This window comes from Magallana gigas, chromosome 2 (assembly GCF_963853765.1).
Source record: "Magallana gigas chromosome 2, xbMagGiga1.1, whole genome shotgun sequence".
Lineage (NCBI taxonomy): Eukaryota > Metazoa > Mollusca > Bivalvia > Ostreida > Ostreidae > Magallana > Magallana gigas.
In genome coordinates, this window is record NC_088854.1 from 26,369,742 (window position 1) to 26,392,077 (window position 22,336).

The 22,336-nt window shown below is 33.3% G+C and overlaps 1 protein-coding gene across 1 annotated transcript in view; it reads right to left on the bottom strand.

Annotated features, from left to right (window-relative positions):
* LOC105338739 (uncharacterized) overlaps positions 1–22,120 on the bottom strand; it is a 37,014-nt gene extending 14,894 nt beyond the window's left edge. Inside the window, exons 1-6 of the mRNA XM_066075890.1 lie at positions 22,096–22,120; positions 16,135–16,352; positions 15,918–16,013; positions 14,109–14,292; positions 12,939–13,057; positions 8,659–8,769 (exon numbers count right to left, since the gene is read on the bottom strand). Of these exons, the coding sequence (XP_065931962.1) occupies positions 8,659–8,769; positions 12,939–13,057; positions 14,109–14,292; positions 15,918–16,013; positions 16,135–16,352; positions 22,096–22,097 (730 nt within the window). The 5' untranslated portion in view covers positions 22,098–22,120. The remainder of the gene's footprint in view (positions 1–8,658; positions 8,770–12,938; positions 13,058–14,108; positions 14,293–15,917; positions 16,014–16,134; positions 16,353–22,095) is intronic.
* Between the last annotated feature and the right edge of the window lie 216 nt (positions 22,121–22,336).

Genomic DNA, 22,336 nt, shown 5'->3' on the forward strand with positions numbered 1-22,336 from the left:
TAGCATGATCATCGTTTAAAACGCATAATTTGATATAAAATCGGACCAAGCAGTTTTAAAGAAATTTCAGAAGAATTAGCAAAGCAAATTGATTAAAAAATTCATTGAACTGTATGTCAATAATTAAGAAGGATACGTGTTATTTTTTTTCAGACTCCAAAATGTTTATATAAAATCAATTATTTTCAATATACATGTAGGTTGTGTATGAACATATAAAACACAAATTCGGGTAAATCCTGTGTATCCATATCCATGACTGAAACTATATAGTCATTAAAGTTATCTGTAACTAATAAAACTGTGTTTTTACGACTATAGGACTACCTGGTATTTACTTCGGAGTGGGATTATAATATATATAAGTTGAATAGAAAAATTACATAAAGTTCTTTCCTTTTATTAATACCAGATAAAATGTCGAAACCAATCATTTTGATATGTAGAAATTAATGAATAATGATCTTGTTATTTTTAAATATTGATCAAAATTGAATCAACGTTTCTGGAATGAAAAAGATAGACTTAAAGTGTGATCCAGTCGAATTCTTTTTCAGAAACGCACCATTTTATATAGATCTTTTCTCGTAATAACGAGATCTTTTCTCGTAATAACGAGAAAATTAACTCGTAATAACGAGAAAATTATCTCGTAATAACGAGATCTTTTCTCGTAATAACGAGAAAATTATCTCGTAATAACGAGATCTTTTCTCGTAATTACGAGATAATTAACTCGTAATAACGAGATCTTTTCTCGTAATTACGAGATAAAAATATTTTTTTATGTGGCCCTATTCGGCTTTCGTATGTATGTCATTCAGAAAGACCCTGTAATATATCATGATATGTATGAAATAAGTAATCAAACTCTTTGTCCTACTAATTCCGACGGTCTACATAACAAATCATGTTTAGACAGAACTTGCTTGGAATGTGGTGTTAAGAAAGTGCACTTGCACCCAAGGAACTAAGAACTGACGACGCTTCCCCTGATGTTTCTTGGGAGTGTTTTGATTATGTAAACATTAAGTCAAAAAGAGGCGAAACCAAGAAACTGATGCTCGTAAAAAAGGTTACAAAGCCTGCTGAACTTTTCCAATATATGATTAAGCTTTCCGAAAAATTTCCAATGCATAATATGGGGGCTCAATGGCAAGTCCAACAATTGAGATATTTGGTTCAGAATTTACCTCAAAATCACTGCGTTACAATTCATGACTTTTCCGAAAATTATCGTTGTAGTGAAAGGAACGAAATACAATCAAATTATTATTAAAAAAACGGAAGTCTCCATTCATGTAACCATACTTCACAGGCATGCTATCCTTGAATTAGACGGTTTGGAAAGTACTGCGGAAAAAACAGAAATAGTTACGGAACACTTTTATGTCATATCTCCTGATGAGAAGCATGATCAACATTTTACCCATTATTGTCAAAAACTTATTTCTGACTACCTAAAGTCCATTACGTACGAGGTCAAAACAATGCATGAATTTTGCGATGGTTGTGCTGCACAATATAAAAGTCGCCATTGTTTCGGCGACTTATCAGATTACCTTTCAGAATTTTGTTATCAAAAGTTAATTAGAAATTTTTTGAACCCAGCCACGCAAAGGCAAAGGGCCCACAAGATGCAGCGGGAGGATTTTTAAAAAATCATGTTGATCTTGCCGTCATTAGGGGTACCTGCATCATACAAGATGCGAAAGGCCTCTATTTGTTTGCAAAAGAAAAACTTAAAACTCCCAAGGACTCTACAAATGTTCGACGAAGGATTTTTGAATATGTAGAAGAAATTCCTAGAGAAAAAGCAAGGTTATATAAACCTTTGCCGGGAATCAGATCTATTCATCAGCTCGTGTCAGTTATTTCTGGTGAAAACTACATTCGACCCCTATCTTGTTACAATTGCGAAGATTGCATTGAGGGCAATTCTGAGCAATGCGATCTCAGTAACAGTTTAGGCAATGCAACACTGATTTATTTCACAAAAAAAGGCTTGGATAATGACACAGCAGACCCAGAGAACGAAACATCGGAATCACAAATATTATCAAATTTAATTACAAAAGACTGTATATCTGCGGTACTTTGTGACGATAATGAAAATGATTATTATGAAATGAAAGCAAGTTCAAAATCAATTCTACAAAAAGATGACATGGACAGGTGGGGGGGGGGGGGGCTGCTTACAGAAGAGGTACACAAGTTATCCGAGGCCATTACCTCGAAAAATCAATGACACATTGCAAATTTCAGAGGAAGTTCATTTAACAATATTACAAGCTGTGAGTGAATCACATGGTTTTGAACATTGATATCGCTGAACTGAACTAATATTGGAACATTTTAACGTTGTGAACTTAAGAATTGGTTGTGCATATTTAAAAGATATTTTGAAATTGCAGTTTTGAAATACAAAATCTTTTACACGCAGAAGTAATCAATATGAAGTTCTTATTTTTTAATTTTTCGTATGCTGTGCTTAATATAATGTATCATTACGTTATGAGTCAAATGACGTTTTTGACGTTACCGAAATTAACACCAACACCGTGCGCGACCATAAGTTCAAAATAAAAATTTGAATTATGACAAAGCTTTCCGTGACCTAGCTACATGCTACAATCATATTCTTGCCAAAATCAACCATATTTTTTCATAGTGTGTGTGTGTGTATGTGTGTGTGTGAGAGAGAGAGAGAAGAGAGAGAGAGAGAGAGAGAGAGAGAGAGAGAGAGAGAGAGAGAGAGAGAGAGAGAGTATTCGAGGCAAGAAACGTTGCTTTTAATATTGGTTCAAAAATTCAAGTTTTCTATCGGTGCATAAAAATAGTTGTTAAATTTTAAACAACTAACAAATACATACTGCATGTATAACGAAGCTTGGAAGAAAGAAAAGAAAACAAAATGACTTACAGGACAAAAATAGTATTTGCCCCCGATCTTTTGCCATTGCCAAAAAATGCTTTCACCTGAGCAAAATTAATATAATATTTCGAAAAAAATTGTCATTTTTGATGCGATATTTTGTTGTAAAATCATACATCGGCACAAGTTAATCCTACTCTTTTGATTTTAGCGGCACAATTTTAACCATACGCACGTTTATGTGATAGTATTTAGCAAATGTTTTTCATATTATTTTTTAACACATTGGATAAATGATACGTGCACGGAAAAATTTATTTTGCTATTAATATTAGATTGTATTATGTGTTTTATTTAATCAATTAAAAATTAAACGGAGCAAAATTATTCAGAGGTAATGACGCGACATAATTATTAATTCCTTACGTTTCATTTTAGAGTGAAAAGCAATGCACTTATATGTTGTACATCTACAGTAGTGTCCTTAACCAAAGACCTTGATGCTTACTATAAATTACATAGTTTACATGACAGTAACAAACATATTTCGATCACCCCCCCCCCTAAATTTCTGTATAAAACACTGGCTTCGCCGCGATTACCCAGTACCATCGATGTGGACCGGAGTCTAAGGCCTTGACATTGTGATCAAAGTTATACTGGTACTTTTTATGTTTTCAAACCAACAAGAATGATATTCTTTTAGATGAAAAACAAAGTAATTACATGTATTTATCACGTCTGCTGCTAAATACAATAAAACTACAGGGGGTGAACCATGCTTTTTGTCTATCGAAAGAGTCTTTTCATTAACACGACCTTTAATTTATCATCTGAAAAAAAAATGGTATGCCTTTTTTGGATCATTAATTAATGAAGTTTGTACAAATGTTGACGACCAAAGTGCAAAGATAAAACGTTACCACCGTTGTTTTGAGCCGCACAAATGATACAGCAATTATTTATACCTTTATGTATACGTATATTGAATACTTAAGTTTAGCCGAAAAACATATGTTAGTTAATATGTATCAAATTTCCTTCTAAACACAACCTTTCACAAATCTTTTTTTGTGGACATGACAGGGGCCACATCGCTCACCTGAGCAACACTTGCCTTAATTCTGATCTAATTAGCATTACAGTATCAAAATATCTTGACAACTAAGTACAGTAGATCTTGCTAAAAAAATTGAAATCTGCCAATTTTTATCCACCTCTTTTTTTTAGGTAAATACGAAGCCCCTTTTGTTGTTGTACATGTAAGATTTTTCTCTATTCCTATATACCCCCCCCCCCCCCTCATTACGTGGCCCCACTTTTCTCTAGGGAATCATGGTTTCATCAAACTTAAATCTGCATAACCTGTGCTTTCACACTAAGTACTGAGTTTTGGACCTAAAACTTTCCCAGAATATTTTTAAAGATTTTCTCTATATATTCCTATATAAAAATTCAAACTGCCATCACGGCTCCGCCCTACCAATAGGGACTGTGATTTTGCAAACTTGAATTTACACTACCTTGCCTCTACACAAGTTTAAGCTTTTCTGACCAAATAGTCTTTAAAAAAGAAGATTTTTAAAGATTTTCTCTATATATTCCTTTGTAAAACTTGATTCCCCTATTGTGGCCCCACCCTACCCACAGGGACCATGATTTGAACAAACTTGAATCTATACTATTTGAGGAAGCTCCCAATTTAATTTGAGCTTTCCTTGTCGAATAGTTTTGAGAAGAAGATTTTTAAAGATTTTCTCTATATATATATTCCTATGTAAAATTCCATTCCCCTATTGTTGCCATACCACCAGGGACTATGATTTGAACAAACTTGAATCTACACTACCTGAGGATGGTTACACGCCAATTTGAGCTTTCTTGGCCAAATAGTTTTTAAAAGAAATTTTTTAAAAAGATTTTCTTTATATATTCCTGTATAAAAATGTATCCCCCAATTGTGGCACCACCCTACTCCCGGGGACCATGATTTGAACAAATTTAAATCTACACTACCTGAGGATGCTTCCACGCAAATTTAAGCTTTCCTTGCCTAATAGTTTTTGAGATTTTTAAAGATTTTCTCTATATATTCCTATGTTAAGCTTGATCCCCCAATTGTGGCCCCACCCTACCCCCGGGGACCATGATTTGAACTAACTTAAATCTACACTACCTGAGGATGCTTCCATTTTAATTTGAGCTTTCCTGGCCTAATAGTTTTTGAGAAGAAGATTTTTAAAGATTTTCTCTATATATTCCTATGTAAAAATCCATTCCCCCATTGTGGCCCCACCATACCACCAGGCCCTTCATTTGAACAAAATTGAATCCCCTTCACCTAGTGGTGCTTTTAGCCAAATTTGGTTGAAATCTGCCCAATAGCTCTTGAGAAGAAGATGAAAATCTGAAAAGTTTACAACAACGACGACGACGACGACGACAACGACAGACAACGGACACATTGTGATCAGAAAAGCTCACTTGAGCCTTTGGCTCAGGTGAGCTATAAAAGCAATGAGTATATTTAATTATGAAGCTCTCCAGGGAATATTTACCTCTTCGAATATATGTGGACTGTATTTGTACATGTATTTAAACACTTATTTTGTAGACCGAAAACAGTCTACTTTGACATCACGTGAATGACATTTTCTAAAAAAGTTTGTTATTTAAAATATGGACAGCGTGTGTGGTACAGATCTATGTTAAAATTCTATTTTTTATGGTTTATGTACAAGTAGTTCTAGACAAACATCGCTTTCAAAATTAGTATCTCCGCCAGACACCTTTGATATTCTTGACCATTTTGAACAAAATGACTATGCATTGTGATAGTTGGTATGCGTTGCATTAATTGATATCTTCACAAAATCTCTGTTAAAGTAGTCCTAGTATCGCACTACGTCATAATACGGATTTTACAATATTGGTTCGACTTTTACACAGCGTTTTTGATACCCGGTATTGATTTTGCTGTACATCGCTGTTGTAAACAATGGCAATATGTATTCTATGAGAGATAGAAATGATAAATGTTGAAAAACTCTATTCTGTGAAAGTAAAATGAAAAACGAAGTTTGTGATTAACCAGAATCTCAGGTATACTTATATCTTCTTTGTTTTGACCCCCTCCCCCGAATTTTTCTTTTTCTTTTACTAAAACCGGTTTAAATTTAGAGACAGAAGCTATTTCAAATTTAATCAATCTTCAATTAATTAATGTTTAAATGATATCTAACATTGTTGACAGATCTAGGCAGAAAACTGTAGCAAAATGTGACTTTTACGGATTTTTTCGTCAGGATCTACTTGGTTTAGAGCTTATGGCGTGAAAAGTAATCCGTCAACATGTAATTTATTTTACCATATCTTTTTTCTAAGATGTCAGTCTATAGAATAAACACCATACATTTAAGTTTGAGTCCATAAAATAGTAAAAAAATTACCAAACGTGATACTAGCATTGCATTTTTTGTATTCTATTTTGATACATCAGGTCTATAAAGCGTACTTACTTACAAAAATTTGCGCAAAATTATTGATGAGATATGGCTTAAATAAATATTTATACTCTATTTTGTATGTTCAGTTCTAATTTTCCCAAAATTTGTAATTATTTTTATGAAAAACGGACGTCTGGCAAATTTCATAATTGTCAATAATTTTCGCAAGGGGGTACACCCGTCTGAGAGGTGATAACAAACAAACTAGCATGTAAACATACATATTTTCTTTTGTATATGTATTGCTAGAATGTATATTCATCATTTAAAGCTAAGCTTTTAATGATTGAGCCCATTAATTGCCGAGTATAGGATTACCTTAATATGACAACTTAATTTTTACCCCGTAGAAAATACTAGTAAGAGAGTAATAAAATGCATGTACGAGATTTTGACCTTTGATAATTTTGTGCATCCCTTTTTTGTACAAATAAGGAGATTTTTTCTTACAAATTCTACGTAGCTTCCTTTTATCGTTCCATCGAACATTTTAATAACATCCTACTTTTTTATAGAACCACTTCAACAAGACCTTGGACCTTCAGTAGCGCGTACAATCATGTACATGTAGCTATTTATTCCTTGCGTCAAAACAAGTTAAAAATCACGTGATTTCAAGCGAAATATGCATCAATTGCGTAGTCTTACCTCGAAAGCCATGGCTGAGTGGCTAGCTATGAAATAAACAGGCCTTCGTCGTCACATTGCTGTTTGACACAACTACCCATAGTCAAAACTCTTGTTTAAATGGTTCTAATACATGTATCCTACGAAATTTTGTGTTTGAAAACAAACACCGACTTAAATATTTGAATATTCTTCAGTTGTCTTTGATGCCTTTAGCTTGACCCAAGAACAATATGTCTTTATATTGAATGATGATATTTGGTGTACTTAATTTGCAACAAGCGATATCCTCGCCAGATTGGTGTTATAATCAAAGTACTGAGAGTACTGAAAGACGTGGTCTTGAAAGTTTGAATTTGTAATTGTCCTGGAGTTCCTCGAATATGCTTTCAAAATTTATGAGTTTGAATTAGTTGTTACAATCTATGTTAATTCTGCTTTTTTGCAATTGTCTGATACTTTGTCTAAATTTTACTCAATCCCGGCCTTCATAATTGTAGAAAATTGCAACAGCAATCTTGTATAAGTCATTAAATTTGACCCTAATAGTGAACATGACCATGAATCTGTAAATATTTTAAGCATGTTTTATTTATGAAATATTTACAAAAACTTTTTATTTAGTTTTTAAATTACTTTTTTAAAACTTATTGACTTTTCACAAAGTAATGGTAATGCATTACTTTACTCATGTAATGGTAATGTAATGCATTACTTCAAGAACATTAAGTAATGATAATTTAATGCCCTATAATTCATGAAGTAATGGTAATGTAATGCAATATTTTACAATGTAATTCATCCCAAGCCTGATTCCAACTAAGCCGGAAAACATGAACATTAACATTTAACTTGGTTCTTCAATCGATAAGATTGTTTAAATTATATGATGTAAAAGTCTTCCAAAATGTATAATCTATTATAGATTTTGCTTCCAATGCATTGTTTAAAATTTAAATTCAGTTTAATCAACTAAAGAGCCAACGAACAAGAAGGTAAATTCAGACTTGTTTTTATTTTCTTTGTACAAAATTCCTTTAGAGACGAACAGCAGTCATACCGCAAGTAGACTGGAAGCCAATGAAACACCTATTTAATTTGTAAAACATCTGTGTATAACACGTCCCGATTTTAACTTCGGCTTGCGCATGAAGTTTGGTTGTATAAAGGTGAAAGATTGTCAAAATAAATTTCACAACTTTTCAAAAATGGCACATGCGTTTGGGAACTTTAATTTCGATTCCACCATCAACCTCTTCTATTGATTAATGAGCTCGTACACCAACTGAATCGTCATCGGCGCTGTGCATTCAGTTACGTAACTCATTCCACATTTGAACCCGAGCAAGAATATTTTGATCAATAAAACTATTTGTTTATTTTCTAAATAGAATTTTGTTTATACACAGAAGACTTAAAAAAATTTAATGCGTGTTTTTATAGTACATATTTACTGAAATGCATGAAAACTTTCTGCACTATTTTCTTACGCGTTGACTCAATTCATGTGTTCTTCGCGTGCCTTCCGGTTTGAGACTTCGGCTGACAGTAAACCAATAGACGGGGTCACGTGACCCCGTCTAAAATGACACTTTTACGCTGTAAAAGTGTAAAGTAGTGTTGAATAAAATGCATTTATGTGAGTTTTACCTTCAATGTCTTTGTGAGGATCCCCTTTGGTACGAACAAGGCTACATCCGTGGTATGTCTCCACCAACGGGCAGGGTAAGGGCGTCTCAAAGGAACAGTTTCTATAGGAATCTGAAACACGTTAAATATTGACACGTGTGTCAATATTGACACGTTAAATATTGACACGTGTGTGTTTTAATTTAAAGAAGAAAACTAGTTGCAGATAGAAACAGTCACAAATAACATTTTTAAGTCATTATCTAATTTGCCATTAAATAATATAATTGATATTTATTTTCTCAGCTCTTCTGATCAATATCTCTGTCACTTTACCCCCCGCTGGTGTTTGTCATATTCTAAACATCGCAGTAGCAACGTTTAATTTTTCAGGGGCTATCATTTCAATACAAATTATAAGGCTAGCGGCAATTTTACACAATCTCATTCAATCAAATCAAATGGTATGGTAAGCGCAGAAGTTTTTTTTTCGTTTTATCCCATTTTTCCTTTTACTTAATTCGTACATTCCAGAGGAGGAGTGGGCAAACTATATGCTTTTAGTTTCGGAAGGTATCACATTGATGATAAAGGACAAGCGAGCACTCTTGTAACGTTATTTTGTTTAAATATTTGCGATTCAAAATGAACATTCCATGATATTTGAACATTGATTGTGTTCTGTATATAAGTAATTGTATATATTTCTTCGTGATAATTTCATGCTTGAAATTTCAGCACTATTTATTATAAACACATTGCACCAAACACTTGTTTGATGGATTTAATCTCTGACTTATAGACGGAATAAAGAATGTCTGTCTGTCTATCCACTTGGCTATGAAGTAAGTTTTATGTGTCAGTCCATAAAATCCTTTCAATAAAACGAAATGTCGTTTTGATCAGCGGCCAGCCATTCAGAAACTACAGAACCTCCATCTAACAAGTCCAACGATCACCGACATTTCTATCACCCTGACGTGCAAAAAGCTGCACGTAGTTGCGAAGCAAAAAAAAGATCTATTTAAAACTCCTGTATGATTTTGTTAAGCCGTTACACGTAGCGTAACTGTTGATGTGATGGACCTAGCGGAATGTTCGTTTGTCAGGCGATTAGATAGTGATGCATGTCATAAGATCTGCAAGCCTTTGTATGACAAGGGTGATCTTGACACGATAAGAACTATTTTTAATCTACGAATCGCAAAAACAAACATATAAGTAAACCTTATATTTTTGAAAGACATAGTATTAACTTATTCAATGGCTTTTGGTGGGATAGCTCATTTATTAAACAAACCCGAGACAGGAACGATTTCCCGAGGATTTGCCTGAGAAGAATACATATAGTTCTTGTTAAGCATAGACGTCGGAACCGGGGGGGGGGATGGGGGGGGGGGGCTAGGGGGGGCTTAGCCCCCCCACCCCACTTTTTTTTGCAAAGTTAGACCTAACCATTAGGAACATAGCATCATAGAGGGTTCAGGCCCCCCCCCCCCACTTTTTCTCGCAGCAAAGATAATTGTTCCTAAATTTACCCCCCCCCCCCCCAGGGATTAGGATTTCCATGATTTTTGGAATATTTTTTTTTCTTTAATATTTCTGAGGATTAGTGTAGCCCCCCACTTTCAATTTGCTTCCGACGCCAGTGTTAAGGATGCTCAATGGACCATGGTCAACAAATTAACCATCAGATCTACCAAAAACTTTTAGATATGGTTTCTTTACCTATGAACTATTATTTAGAAGAGAAAAAATCCATTATTTTTACATATTGGAAATAGGCTTTTAGAATCTTTTCATATAAAGCTCTTCTTCTGAAGGAGATCAAAATAGTTTAAAATGGCCACGAACATCGAGCCCTCTTAAGGGTTTAATGAAAGAGCCATCCAACTCAGGGATATCGAATAATTACAATCGCAACTTCTCGGGCCTTTCCGACAGAGCTAGAAATACACCTTGAATGTATATAAGAGGCGTCCACAAAAACCCTCTTTTTATAAAACTCGATATAAATCAACAAATGTATGTGTTTGCAGAGATGTGTACTTTACTTCCTTAAAGTTCTAAAACCCGGTATTGTTTTAATACATCCGGGAAGTTTTTCCGAGCTCTGCCAGAAAGGCGCAATTGAACCTGCTGACCTCAATCGCTAACGTCATTGTGCTGAATATGGTTCAAGTGGGCTTTTCTGATAATCCGTTGTCCGTCCGTCCGTCCGTCTGTCTGTCTGTCTGTAAACTTTTCACATTTTTGACTTCTTCTCAACAACCCCTGGGCCATTTTAACCGAACTTGGTACAAAGCATTCTTATGGGAAGGGGATTCTAAATGTTAAAATAAAGGCTAAACCCTTATTTAAGAGATAATTGCGAAACAGTGAGTAGAGGGTGTGTGTCTTTAAAAATCTTCTGCTGAAGAACCACTTAACAATATACAAAAGCTTGTATGTATATACATGTATAGTGAAAAATTCTATACTGTAAAAATCTTTACCCCCGGACCAAAACTGAGGCACTAAGCGGGGTTCAAAATTTAAAATAAAAATACATAGGAAAAATGTTTATAAATCTTCTCAAGAACCATTGTACCAGAAATGCCAATATTTATACAAAAGCTTGTATATATAGTGAAGATTCTAAATTGTAAAAATCGTGACCCTCAGATCAAAACTGAGGCCCCAGGCGGGGTTCAATGTTTACCATAGAAATACATTATGTAAATAGTGCCTGTTTGGGAGGGTAACAGTTGAAATTGACACCCCGAGGAAACCATTGTCAACCGACGCGAAGCGGAGGTTGACAATGGTTTTCGAGAGGTGTCAATTTCAACTATTATCCTCCCAAACAGGCACTTTTTATTTTATTATATTGAATGTCTTAATTTTAGAGAATTTTTATATTGCTTTTATATAGAATTACGTGAATTCTACGGCGAACTGTACGCGCATTATTTACGCGCATGTAACAATTCGTTGTGTTTCCCGATGCTAAGTGTGTTACTAACGCTGAGGGTTATAGAATGGATTATCAACTGCGGCTAAACCAATCAGATTTCAGTATTTAACATGAAAGTATGATAAAATAAAATGTTTATAAATCTTCTTCTCAAGAACCACTGCACCAGAGATGCCTTTATTTACATGAAAGCTTGTATATATACCTGTAGTTAAGATTCTAAATTATAAAAATTGTGAGCCCCTGACCAAAACTAGGGCCCCAGGTGGAGTTTAAAGTTTAACATAGAAATGCATAAGAAAAATGTTTAATTATCTTTTTCTCAAGAACCACTGCGCCGGAAATGCCAATACTTACACAAAAGCTTGTGTATATAGTGAAGATTCTAAATTGTAAAAATCAAGACCCCCGGACCCAAACTGGGACCAAGGCGGGGATCAAAGTTTAACATAAATAGCAAAATGTTTAAAAATCTTCTCAGGAACTACAGTGCAACAGTTTGAGATATTACTATGAATACATCCTTGGCTATTGTCAATTCTAAATTGTTCAAATCGGTACTCCCGGTTTTATACGGGGCACCAAGAGGGGTTCAAAGTTTAACATAGAATATATATATATATGAAACATGTTTAAAAATCTTCCTCTCGAGAACTACAATCATGATGTAACAGTTTTTGAGATTACTGTGCAAGGATCATCAAATAGTGAAAATTCTAAATTGTAAAAGCCGTAACCCTAGCCAACACTTGGGCAGCAGAAGGGGTTCAAAGTTTAACAAAGAAGTATATTGGGAAAATGTTTAAAAATTTTCTTCTCAAGAACTACATTGCTACAGTTTGTGAGATTACTACGCAAACATCCTCAAATAATGTAAATTCAAAATTGTAAAAGCCAACTCCTAGACCAACAATGGTGCCCCAGAAAGGGGTTCAAAGTGTAGAACAGAAAAAAGCATATGCTATGAAATATTCTTAGGAACTGTTGTTCAGGTGAGCGATGTGACCCATGGGCCTCTTGTTAATTAGTGTTAGAGGAAGCCAACCTATCAAATTTCAAAGAAACAAAAATCGGAGTCAAAATTTAAATGACAGCATTCCGAGGGGGTGTGCAGCACATTTTATACCTCGGAGCATAACTTTGCGATAAGTAAAAACGCTGACACAATTATGAATAGCTGTCTTACCATCTCAACTTCATATAGACAAAAGTATTATAATATTCCTTATAACTCAAAGCAATAATTATGTGTGGAATTCAATAACTTTAATATTAGAGTCCTTGCGTTTGATACTGATGCATAAATGACACGAAAAAGGCATAACTAGAAACATATCTACTTTACCTCTTTTGCAATCGGTAAAAGCAACATCGGCGACACTGATGAAATAACTGCTACTTTCAATTAGTCTGAAGCGCACGATGAATGGAACGTCAATTTTTCCAAAGTCCCAAACGTGTCCCCTGTCATACAAGTAACATTAATGAAGTGAGCGACGAACACATCTCGTTTTTTTTTTCAAAAACATTTAACCGATTAAATTACATTTATTACACCTCGTTTCAATTACAAATGTGGCATTAAAATAATGGTAGAAACCAAAAGCCCGCGTTAGTGAATCGTGTATTTTCTGCAAAAAGTGCACATGTATTTGTCACACCCAAGCGATATTCGTACACTGACAAATCAAAAAAGTGAGACTGCTATTTGGTTTTGTAACTGGAGTATTAACACAGTAATACATTTTTGAAATAGAAAATGACTTGACCTCAAATTTAAATACTATTTTAATCACAAATTTCTGACTAAAAAAATTCCAACTAAACTCAAAGTTTAATTAACGTTTTTGTTCCACTTAATATAAGGATAGTTCCTGAAAGTGGACGTCCCTCCCCCGTTTGATTGACTAAAAAATCATCACTGTCTGTCTTCGAATTCTTTTCTAGAACATGACTATAAATTGTGTTTATCGCTTCAACATTCAAAACACAGCTTTATCTACAGCTTATGCAGTCAGTCAGAATTTTTGACGTTTTTAGCACTCTCAAAGATCTTTAGATAGCGGAAAAAATGAGCATCTATCACTTTTAACAAAACAAAGACATCAACAAATCGAACGCTTAAACCTAAGTGACGTCAAATGGAAAATTAATTGGCCACTTAAACGTACCGGAAGCTCAGTTCCTGTTTACGTTGAATTCGAGAAGTCTAAGAGCTCTGTGACATTTTATAATAGTTTGAACAGTGACAGTCATGATATAACAAAACTAATCAATGGTTATTCATTATCAGTGATGGTGTGTTCGATTGTCTATTTCGTATTCCTTTCTTGCAATTAAGTCGATAGTAGTCATTTCAATGATATACGGCTATATTTTTTCTGCCCGAGATTTCTGCCCGATTTAATATCAAATTCAAGTCATCTGTACCCGTCATGCTTCGTTTTGCGTATGCAAGTCTTGTATGAAGTTTGTAAAAGAGGAGAGAATTGAGAAAGAACTAGGTCATACTCACTGCTTCTCCTTGCTTTCGATGTTAAAACTTTTAAAGGCTAAAACTTTCTGAGAATCAATTGACGTCGCTTGGAGTGAAATGTTTCCAAATCCCTTCGAATTCCATGTCAAACACGTATTTCCAGCGGAACCAGAAATAACAGGAGATTCCAAGTAACCATTTTCAGTCCCAGTGAAGGTAATTTCTGACAATAATAGATATGCATTGAGCTCCATACAACGAAAATATCAAATATGATAATTTGAATTAATTTTAATTAAATTAAACAAAAATTTATTGACCCCCTCCCCAAAAAAAAAGCAACAACAAAACAAAACAAGTTTGTTGACTTAAAAAGCACTTATACCAGTGTACAGTAAAACACGGTTATAGCGAACACGCTTATAATGAATTGACGCTTACAGCGAAGTGACTTTCATTCCCTGTGACTTTATTTCGCGTTATAAACTTAATGGATATAACGAATTACGGATATAACGAAGCAAAATCGCCTGTCCCTGGCACTTTGTTATAAGCGAGGTTTACATGTACAAATATATTGTAGGTTTTATTTTATTTTACATGTAGGATAAAGATAAAAAAAAAATAATGCTTAATTAAACATTCATTTGGACAATGGTGTTATTGATCGACATATTTTCTTTTTTATGCTCCATTGTTTGTAAAAGTATCACTTTCAATTAATGTAGATCATATATATCAGATCATTAATGAGAATAATTGAGCTCTCTTCAATAGATTTATCTACCCAGACTTAAAAGTCACACGAAGATTGCAATACACTAGAAGCAATGATCGTAATCAAAATGTCAGGACTTTTTTTGCAATATATCGGAATTATTTTATGTATTTCTAGATTGCAGTTCTAACTACTTTTCCAGAAAGTAGGTCAAACGAACCAATGTTGCAAAACCTCTTGTATTTACATTTATTCCTGGAATATTGACATATATGATCTGCTGCAATTTTTTCACCGCTACATGGTTAAAAGCTGTTTCGCCATGTTTTCTCTTATCAAAACTCTTCCATTGGCACTTAAGTTAATTTGAATTTGCAATTTGGGTTTGATATTGTGACTTAATAGAGGGTAAATGAACACAAGAGCATATACAGAAGTTTGATAATGATGAATCTAATTCTTATATGCATAATTATGCGGATCCAGAAATTGTTTCCAGGAAGGGGGTCTGTGCGGGAATATTTGAGTTTGCCATGGGTTAGGGGAATCAGAAGCATATTTTTTGGCAATTTTACTATAGTCTGTCCCAAGTTATTGCTTCCATCAATTTTTGATTATTTTTAATAAAAATACACAAACCTGTGAAAGAAATACAATTGAAATCGATGAAAGGAATATATCCAAGATATCTTCATTGAACAATCATCCCTTTTCACTCATAAAATTTCACAGGAACGAAAACAATTTTCTTACGGAGATTTATAGTGGGATATGTTTACATCTTTTCTCCATTCGGAAGTACTCGGGATACCTCGCGCAATTTTTTAACGTTATCATCCGGGCTTATTAATGGCTGATGCAATGCAAAATCTCCGTAGACTTTCAATTTTGGGATGTGTATTGAAACCTGAATCGGAAGAGGGGCGTTTCAAAACAGATAATATGGACATTTTTCATACAAAGTTGAGCACAAAGGTATTTACTATTATTGAAATATTAGGCAAAAAGTGGTGGAAGCAAAAACTCGGGACAGAGTATCAGTAATATTATAAATTAATTAGAATTTTTCATAAGGGAGTCTGACCCCCCCCCCCCCTTCTGGATCTGCGCATGCTCTGTTCAGTGTTTACCTTGTTCGGGAGTATCGAAAGGATACCTAGTCCAATTAGACCATTGCGCATTGTGGAGCGACCAGGAACAGTCTAACTGTGTATGGCAATTGGCATCTATTTAAAAAGGAAGGGAAACGTGCACATGATATGCCATACAGTAATTATCCTAGCTTTACTTCCTTATCAAAACTTCAATTTAATACCATTAAAGTCAATTAAGTTTACCCAAAATTACCATATGAATCAACTTCAAGGAATATGTTGTAAATGTCGAAGATATTTTGCGGTGTATTTTTTAAACGTAAAGGATTGTATTGCATTAGCGTCAAAGACAGCAGATCTGTTTGATTTTTGTGCAACATGGACGGACTTTTATCGATTACGTGTTTGATATCGCTGCAGTCTCCCGATATATTCAGGCACAGTGCTGTTTGAGATCTTGCTTCTGGTTTCCTGAAAAGGAAAATAAATTAAAACTATATCACTCTATTATTTTAATCCTACTCAACACTTTCAATATTGAAAATGTTCTAATTATGTTCTAATTATACAATTTCGTTCTCATATACAGTTGTGACGATTAAGAAATTCGTTCAGTATTTTTTGTTATTCATGTCGTATTAAAGGGGTTTAAGTCAAGATTTTTGGTCAAGTTTTATATTTTCATTTTTATTTATTACAATGCTTTAGTAATGCGATGGTCAGGATGGTCAGCTAGTGTCAGATTGTCAACCAGAGAGTGATAAGCAAGATACAGAGCTAACAACTCTTTGTTACGAAAACAAGGCTCGTGTTATGTTTTTGTATATTGATTCAATTTACCGGTAAAGATTCTTTTTCCGAGATTATTTTTCTCTCTACTAAGTTTTTGGAACATTTATAAACAGTTCCTATCATTTGTTTCATTTATTATAGGTCTAAACCTGGATATTTCTTTTAAACATTCAAAATGTAAACAAAAACATGATATGTGCTTTGTTTTACATATTATACATGTATGTAACTAAGAATTACTGTGTCTCTCTTATAACTCATCGACTGACACTCAGATTAAAGATGACTATTAGAAATGCCTTACTGAAGCAGTATATTACAATATAAACGGAAAATTTTTTGATCAAGCTCGTAACCATCCCCCTTTAAAAAATGCTTTCTTACATGTACTTTGTTTTAAATTAAAAGTGCAAAACATTGTAAATGTACCATTCAATTACAGAAAGCGAAAATAATTTATACAAGATAATTTCAAAGTTTCAGGGCTTGATTGATTTTAATTTAACACTCTCAGATTCTGCCTTTAATGAAACAGAAGAGTAAACTCAAACCAAATCTGATTTTCATAATGATTTTATTTTATCAGCCGACACCGCGTAAAGGATTAGCTTTGATTTATGCAGTGCATCCACATATCTTGATTTCATGTCGAATGTAAGATGATTACAGGGTGAAATATGATATGATCGCACGCAGGTATTATGGTGATCAATTTTTGTTTTGTATCTGTTGTTAAAAATATGCCAAATCCGTTAACACTTCAGATAATAAAATACAAAAAGAAACTTTTTCTGAACACATCCTATTATTGACTGCATGCATTTTCATGATAAAACTGTGATTTGTTAAAATATAAAAGACATATTTAAAGACAGCAACAGTTTTTTTGTTATTTATTTATTTATTTTTTAATTTCCATATATTACTCTTCTATATCAGTCTGCATGTATGTTTTGCCTAAGTATACAGGAGTACCAAAAAAAATCAGCTCTCAAATTGTCTAAGGAATGAATTCGTTAATTATACGAATATACATGTCTAGTGTTGGGTTGGGACAGTTTCAGCTTTATAAACTGCGAGTGTACATGTTATCAAGTCCTGTGAGAAACCCTGTGGAGAACCCTAGATCTGCTACAAAAGATTCAGGATTGATATGGTTTAACTATAGAATTATCCACAGAATATCAGGTACTAACAAAATACTACACATGTGTAAAATTAAAAATGTCCCACTATGTTCAATATGTTTATTAGAACCAGAAACAATTATACACATTTCTTCATTTATTGTCCATCCATCTCTTAGAAACGATTCATAATGTCTGAATGGAGAAAGTCTGGTGAAAGAATTGTATTCGTTGCCTAAACTGTTATTTTTGTTTTCCAGAAAAGAAATACATAACTATGAATTTAATTATCATGTTATTAAGAGACATATTTTTAGCCAATATAGAAAAGGCTAATATTGGATTTGATAATGCTGTGAAATATTGACTAATAATATTACTATTTTTTAGGGAAAAATAGTGTCGGAAAATAGATTTACCAAAGAAAATGGTCAAAATGGGCATGCCTCTTTGATGTGGCATAATATGTAGTAAGACCTTATCATGTATAATATTATGTTTACTTTCCCAACTTGTTTGTGGGGTGTGAGTGGATGGTATAGATGTATTTGTATTGAAAATGAATAAAAAAAAGTTTTGTTGGGCGTAAAAGGCTTTTCAGGGGGCTCATATAAGAAGCAGTACTTGCAAATGTCAATAACTTTGAAGCCCCGTCCCAATCTCTTTTGCCACTCCAAGAATGTCCACTAAAAGAGCTTACAAATTTGGAGTAATTGACCTATAAGTGCCTACAATACTCCTTATAGAACCTGTCGTATGTTTCCTAAGCTGTAACACATTTAAAATTAGTTTTAATGTCAATAATATATTTTTTAGATTTATTAGTTGATAAATATTCACCCGAATTAAACCGAAAGACCAACTTCTTATTTTGTGTAATGAAAAAAGTACCCTTATCGAACCAACTTGAAGGTTGTAAAATGTATGGAATTTGTTCAAAATTTAACCCTAAGGTGTTAGACGTCTATAATAATTATCTCTACTGCTAATGGTGCAGTTTGATGGTGTCACTAAGCACTTATACATATATTAACGCTGATAAAATGTCAATGATATAATTTTTCTCAGATACAAATATCAAATTTTATGATTTACAGACATTTGAGGACATTAACAAATGTCAATTATGGGGTGAAAAGTATTTAATACTTTTTTCAGTAGATGTCTAATACGGCTATATTTTTAGACGTTCATATGAGCAATATGAATAACCACCAATTATGATATATTAAAAAAACTCATCGTTTCACCCCTCTTTACTTCATAGATTTTAAGAATTTTTATCACGACCCTGGAATCGGCCTTAGGAAAAGGGAAGAAAGATTTTTTTATGAGTAGGCATCTGGGAATCCTGATAAAGAAAGAAAATAATGGAAAAGAGCAACACATGGGGGGTATCTAATGATCGAATCTATACTCTGGTATAAAAGTGTTATCATAGTCTTTGTTTTCAACTCACGTCAACACTATTTAACATTATTTCTTTCAGATCGTGTAGCTATGGGTGTGAATAACTGCTAAGTATACCACCGAGTTTTGGATAAAAGACAAACAGCGGCATAAAACTCTTCCACTGAATTTCTGGCAGTAATGATTAGAGCAATGATCTTGATCACAACTCAAGATGGTAATTTAATAATTAAACCACAGAATAAGACACAAATGGCCAAGAAAGGAATAACTGTCGGTAGAAACATTGAACAGTCATGTAAATACCCATATTTATACTTAAAGTTATTTAGGTAAATTTGTAGGACCTGGTGCCCCTTTAGGTCACTTCGTCTTTGTCTTTCACAATTGGATACCCGCACGTAAAAGAAATAACCGGAAGTTCAATGTCTGTGTTGAAACTAATTTCAGCTAAAATCAGTATCATTATCGTTTCTTATAAATAGGGACCGCATAATCGGTAAATTGGATTTTGGCAATACATGTTCCATCTAGTCATTTTTTTTTCAAAATAATTAAGGTGAGCAAGTAAAGATATATTTGGTTTTTAAAGTAGAAAGAAACACATAAAAAGCTTTTAATAACAAATTACAGACACCTTTCCCCAAAGACCGATTACGTACAATAAACATTTATTGTCATCAATTAATATTTTCTATACATTGGCAAATACAAATTGAAAAAAAAAATGAGGTCCTTCGAAATGCTTTTTCTGCCTGTTCCCACATGAAATTGGCTTAAGAACATTTTTGCTACATATGAAGAAAAACAATATATAACAGAGAGAGAGAGAGAGAGAGAGAGAGAGAGAGAGAGAGAGAGAGAGAGAAAGAGAGAGAGAAAATGAAATGAAAGCGATAATTATGTTGTATAGACGGTATATGTTCGGTCTACTCTTTATGACGTAGAAGTCTAGTCTATAGAATAATTTAGGTCCATTATAATTAGAAAATAAGGCACTCGAGAAATAGCTTTTAACTGTCATTTATTCAAGGTTGAAAAGGATTGATGAACCATTATTTCAAAATCATAAAATCAATACAGAGTACATTAGAGTCATCAACAAGTTTCATTTATTGTTTAAATCATTCTCTTAAAAAAGAAGAGTTGAGATGATATTGAAATGTATTATAATCAGAGACACAGCCTCATTATTATAATTAAATTGAAAAAAAGTCGCCATATTCAAATATATCTTGTTTATAAACTCAACTGATTAAGCTGAATATTTTTGCAGAAATAAGAATGAGAGAGAGAGAGAGAGAGAGAGAGAGAGAGAGAGAGAGAGAGATCTGCCTTATAGTGATATTTCAAATGTCTCTAAAATGTGCTATACGTCCCAGGATATCTGGAGTTTATGTTGATTTTATTTTGAATGGTAAATTCACCGTGCTATTTAAGGAATGATAAATCATTCTTTGAGTATTATGAGGTGATCAAATACCGTCAGGAGTGTTCAAATTTAATATAGCCCGAAGGGATTTGTGATAAAATTAATCATGCCCGACCGTATTTGGACACCTCATAATCTACCCCCCCCCCCCTCCCCCCAAAAAAATATTCGTTGATACTAATATATACATAATATATACATTACAAAATCGATTCGTATTTTCATCTCAGAAAAAAGACACTGGAAAATGCAAATGTTAACGCTTAAAATAAAAATAAAAATAAAAGTATGAATCATAATTACATTTAACTATAGCCTTTGAATAGACGGTATATCTATTTAGATTGAGGTCGATTTTAACTAGGACGAATAACACTGAATTAACGTAGCTTTTTTTCTTTTTATTACTTTTATGGTGTCGCTAGTATTAACATATTTGTTACATTATCAGATAGTTTTAAATATCAATGCAAATTTGAAAATCACACCAGTTTACAATTTATTTAATTAGATAAAGAAATAAAAAATAAATATATGTACATGTATACTCATTCGAAGTTTCAAACAATCTTGATGAAGGTTTAGACTATTTACTTTTCAAATGTAACGTAATTCTTGGTAAAATAATTTAAAAAAAATCAATATAAATATATTAAAAAGCAGCACTAATCAGAATTTTCCACCTTCTTTTTGTTCAAAGAATTAATTGAAGTAATTGATGAAATAGTTTTCTAGATTTTGGTATAGATCAACCATGACATTCGATTTATAATAAATCTGCAGAGAAAAAACAATAACAATTATGCAATGTCTTCGACATCCGTCCCTTATGAATATTTATGATCAAAAATTTCATTTGTCTGTCTGGTCCCCTTCACATTTTACCCAGACTAATAACAATAAAACGCAGAAATAATAACAACCCAATTGACTCTTGTAGTCTACTTAGTGCATTCTGTTTGTTTTAATGTTTGGTTTTTGAATCACATCGACTCTATAGGGTCTATTTAATCCATATTGCCACACGATACGGTATGTTGCGCCACTCACGTTGTTTAAGTTTCAATACCATACACCAGTGGTTAGTGGTTGGTTTATCCAGCTCATTAAACAACATGGGATCATTAACTGCACAAACGTTCATTGTGGCAATTAAAACATTGTAATCATTATAATAGAGTGTCTAGCATTTTTCTTAATCCAAACCAAGTATTAGGTAAATACATGTACATGTAGAAGTACTAAGATCTGTATTCAGTGTCTTTATCCATTTCTGCATATAAAATTACAAAGCATCTACCTAGAGGGTTTGTGTGTAAACACGTACAAAGCCTGTCGTACTCAAGTGTTGAGAATTCAAGTTTTTAAATTTAATTGATTATTTGTTCATAATTTTTGCACAAAAAAATGAACGTTTTTGATAGTATACTCACATTTTTGATAGTATACTCACATTTGGCAGATACTTTCTATTGATGTATTATGATAGGATACTTAAATTTGGCAGATACTTTCTATTTATGCATTATAATAGGATACTTACATTTTGCAAATACTTTCTACAGAAGCATTATCAGCTCCGAGATAACTGTTGCTCACAGTTTCACTATGAAATGGTCTCACAATACACGAGTCTTCAATCCCATCCTCTGAATTCACAATCACATTTTTCTGACATTTCAAATGAAGAATAA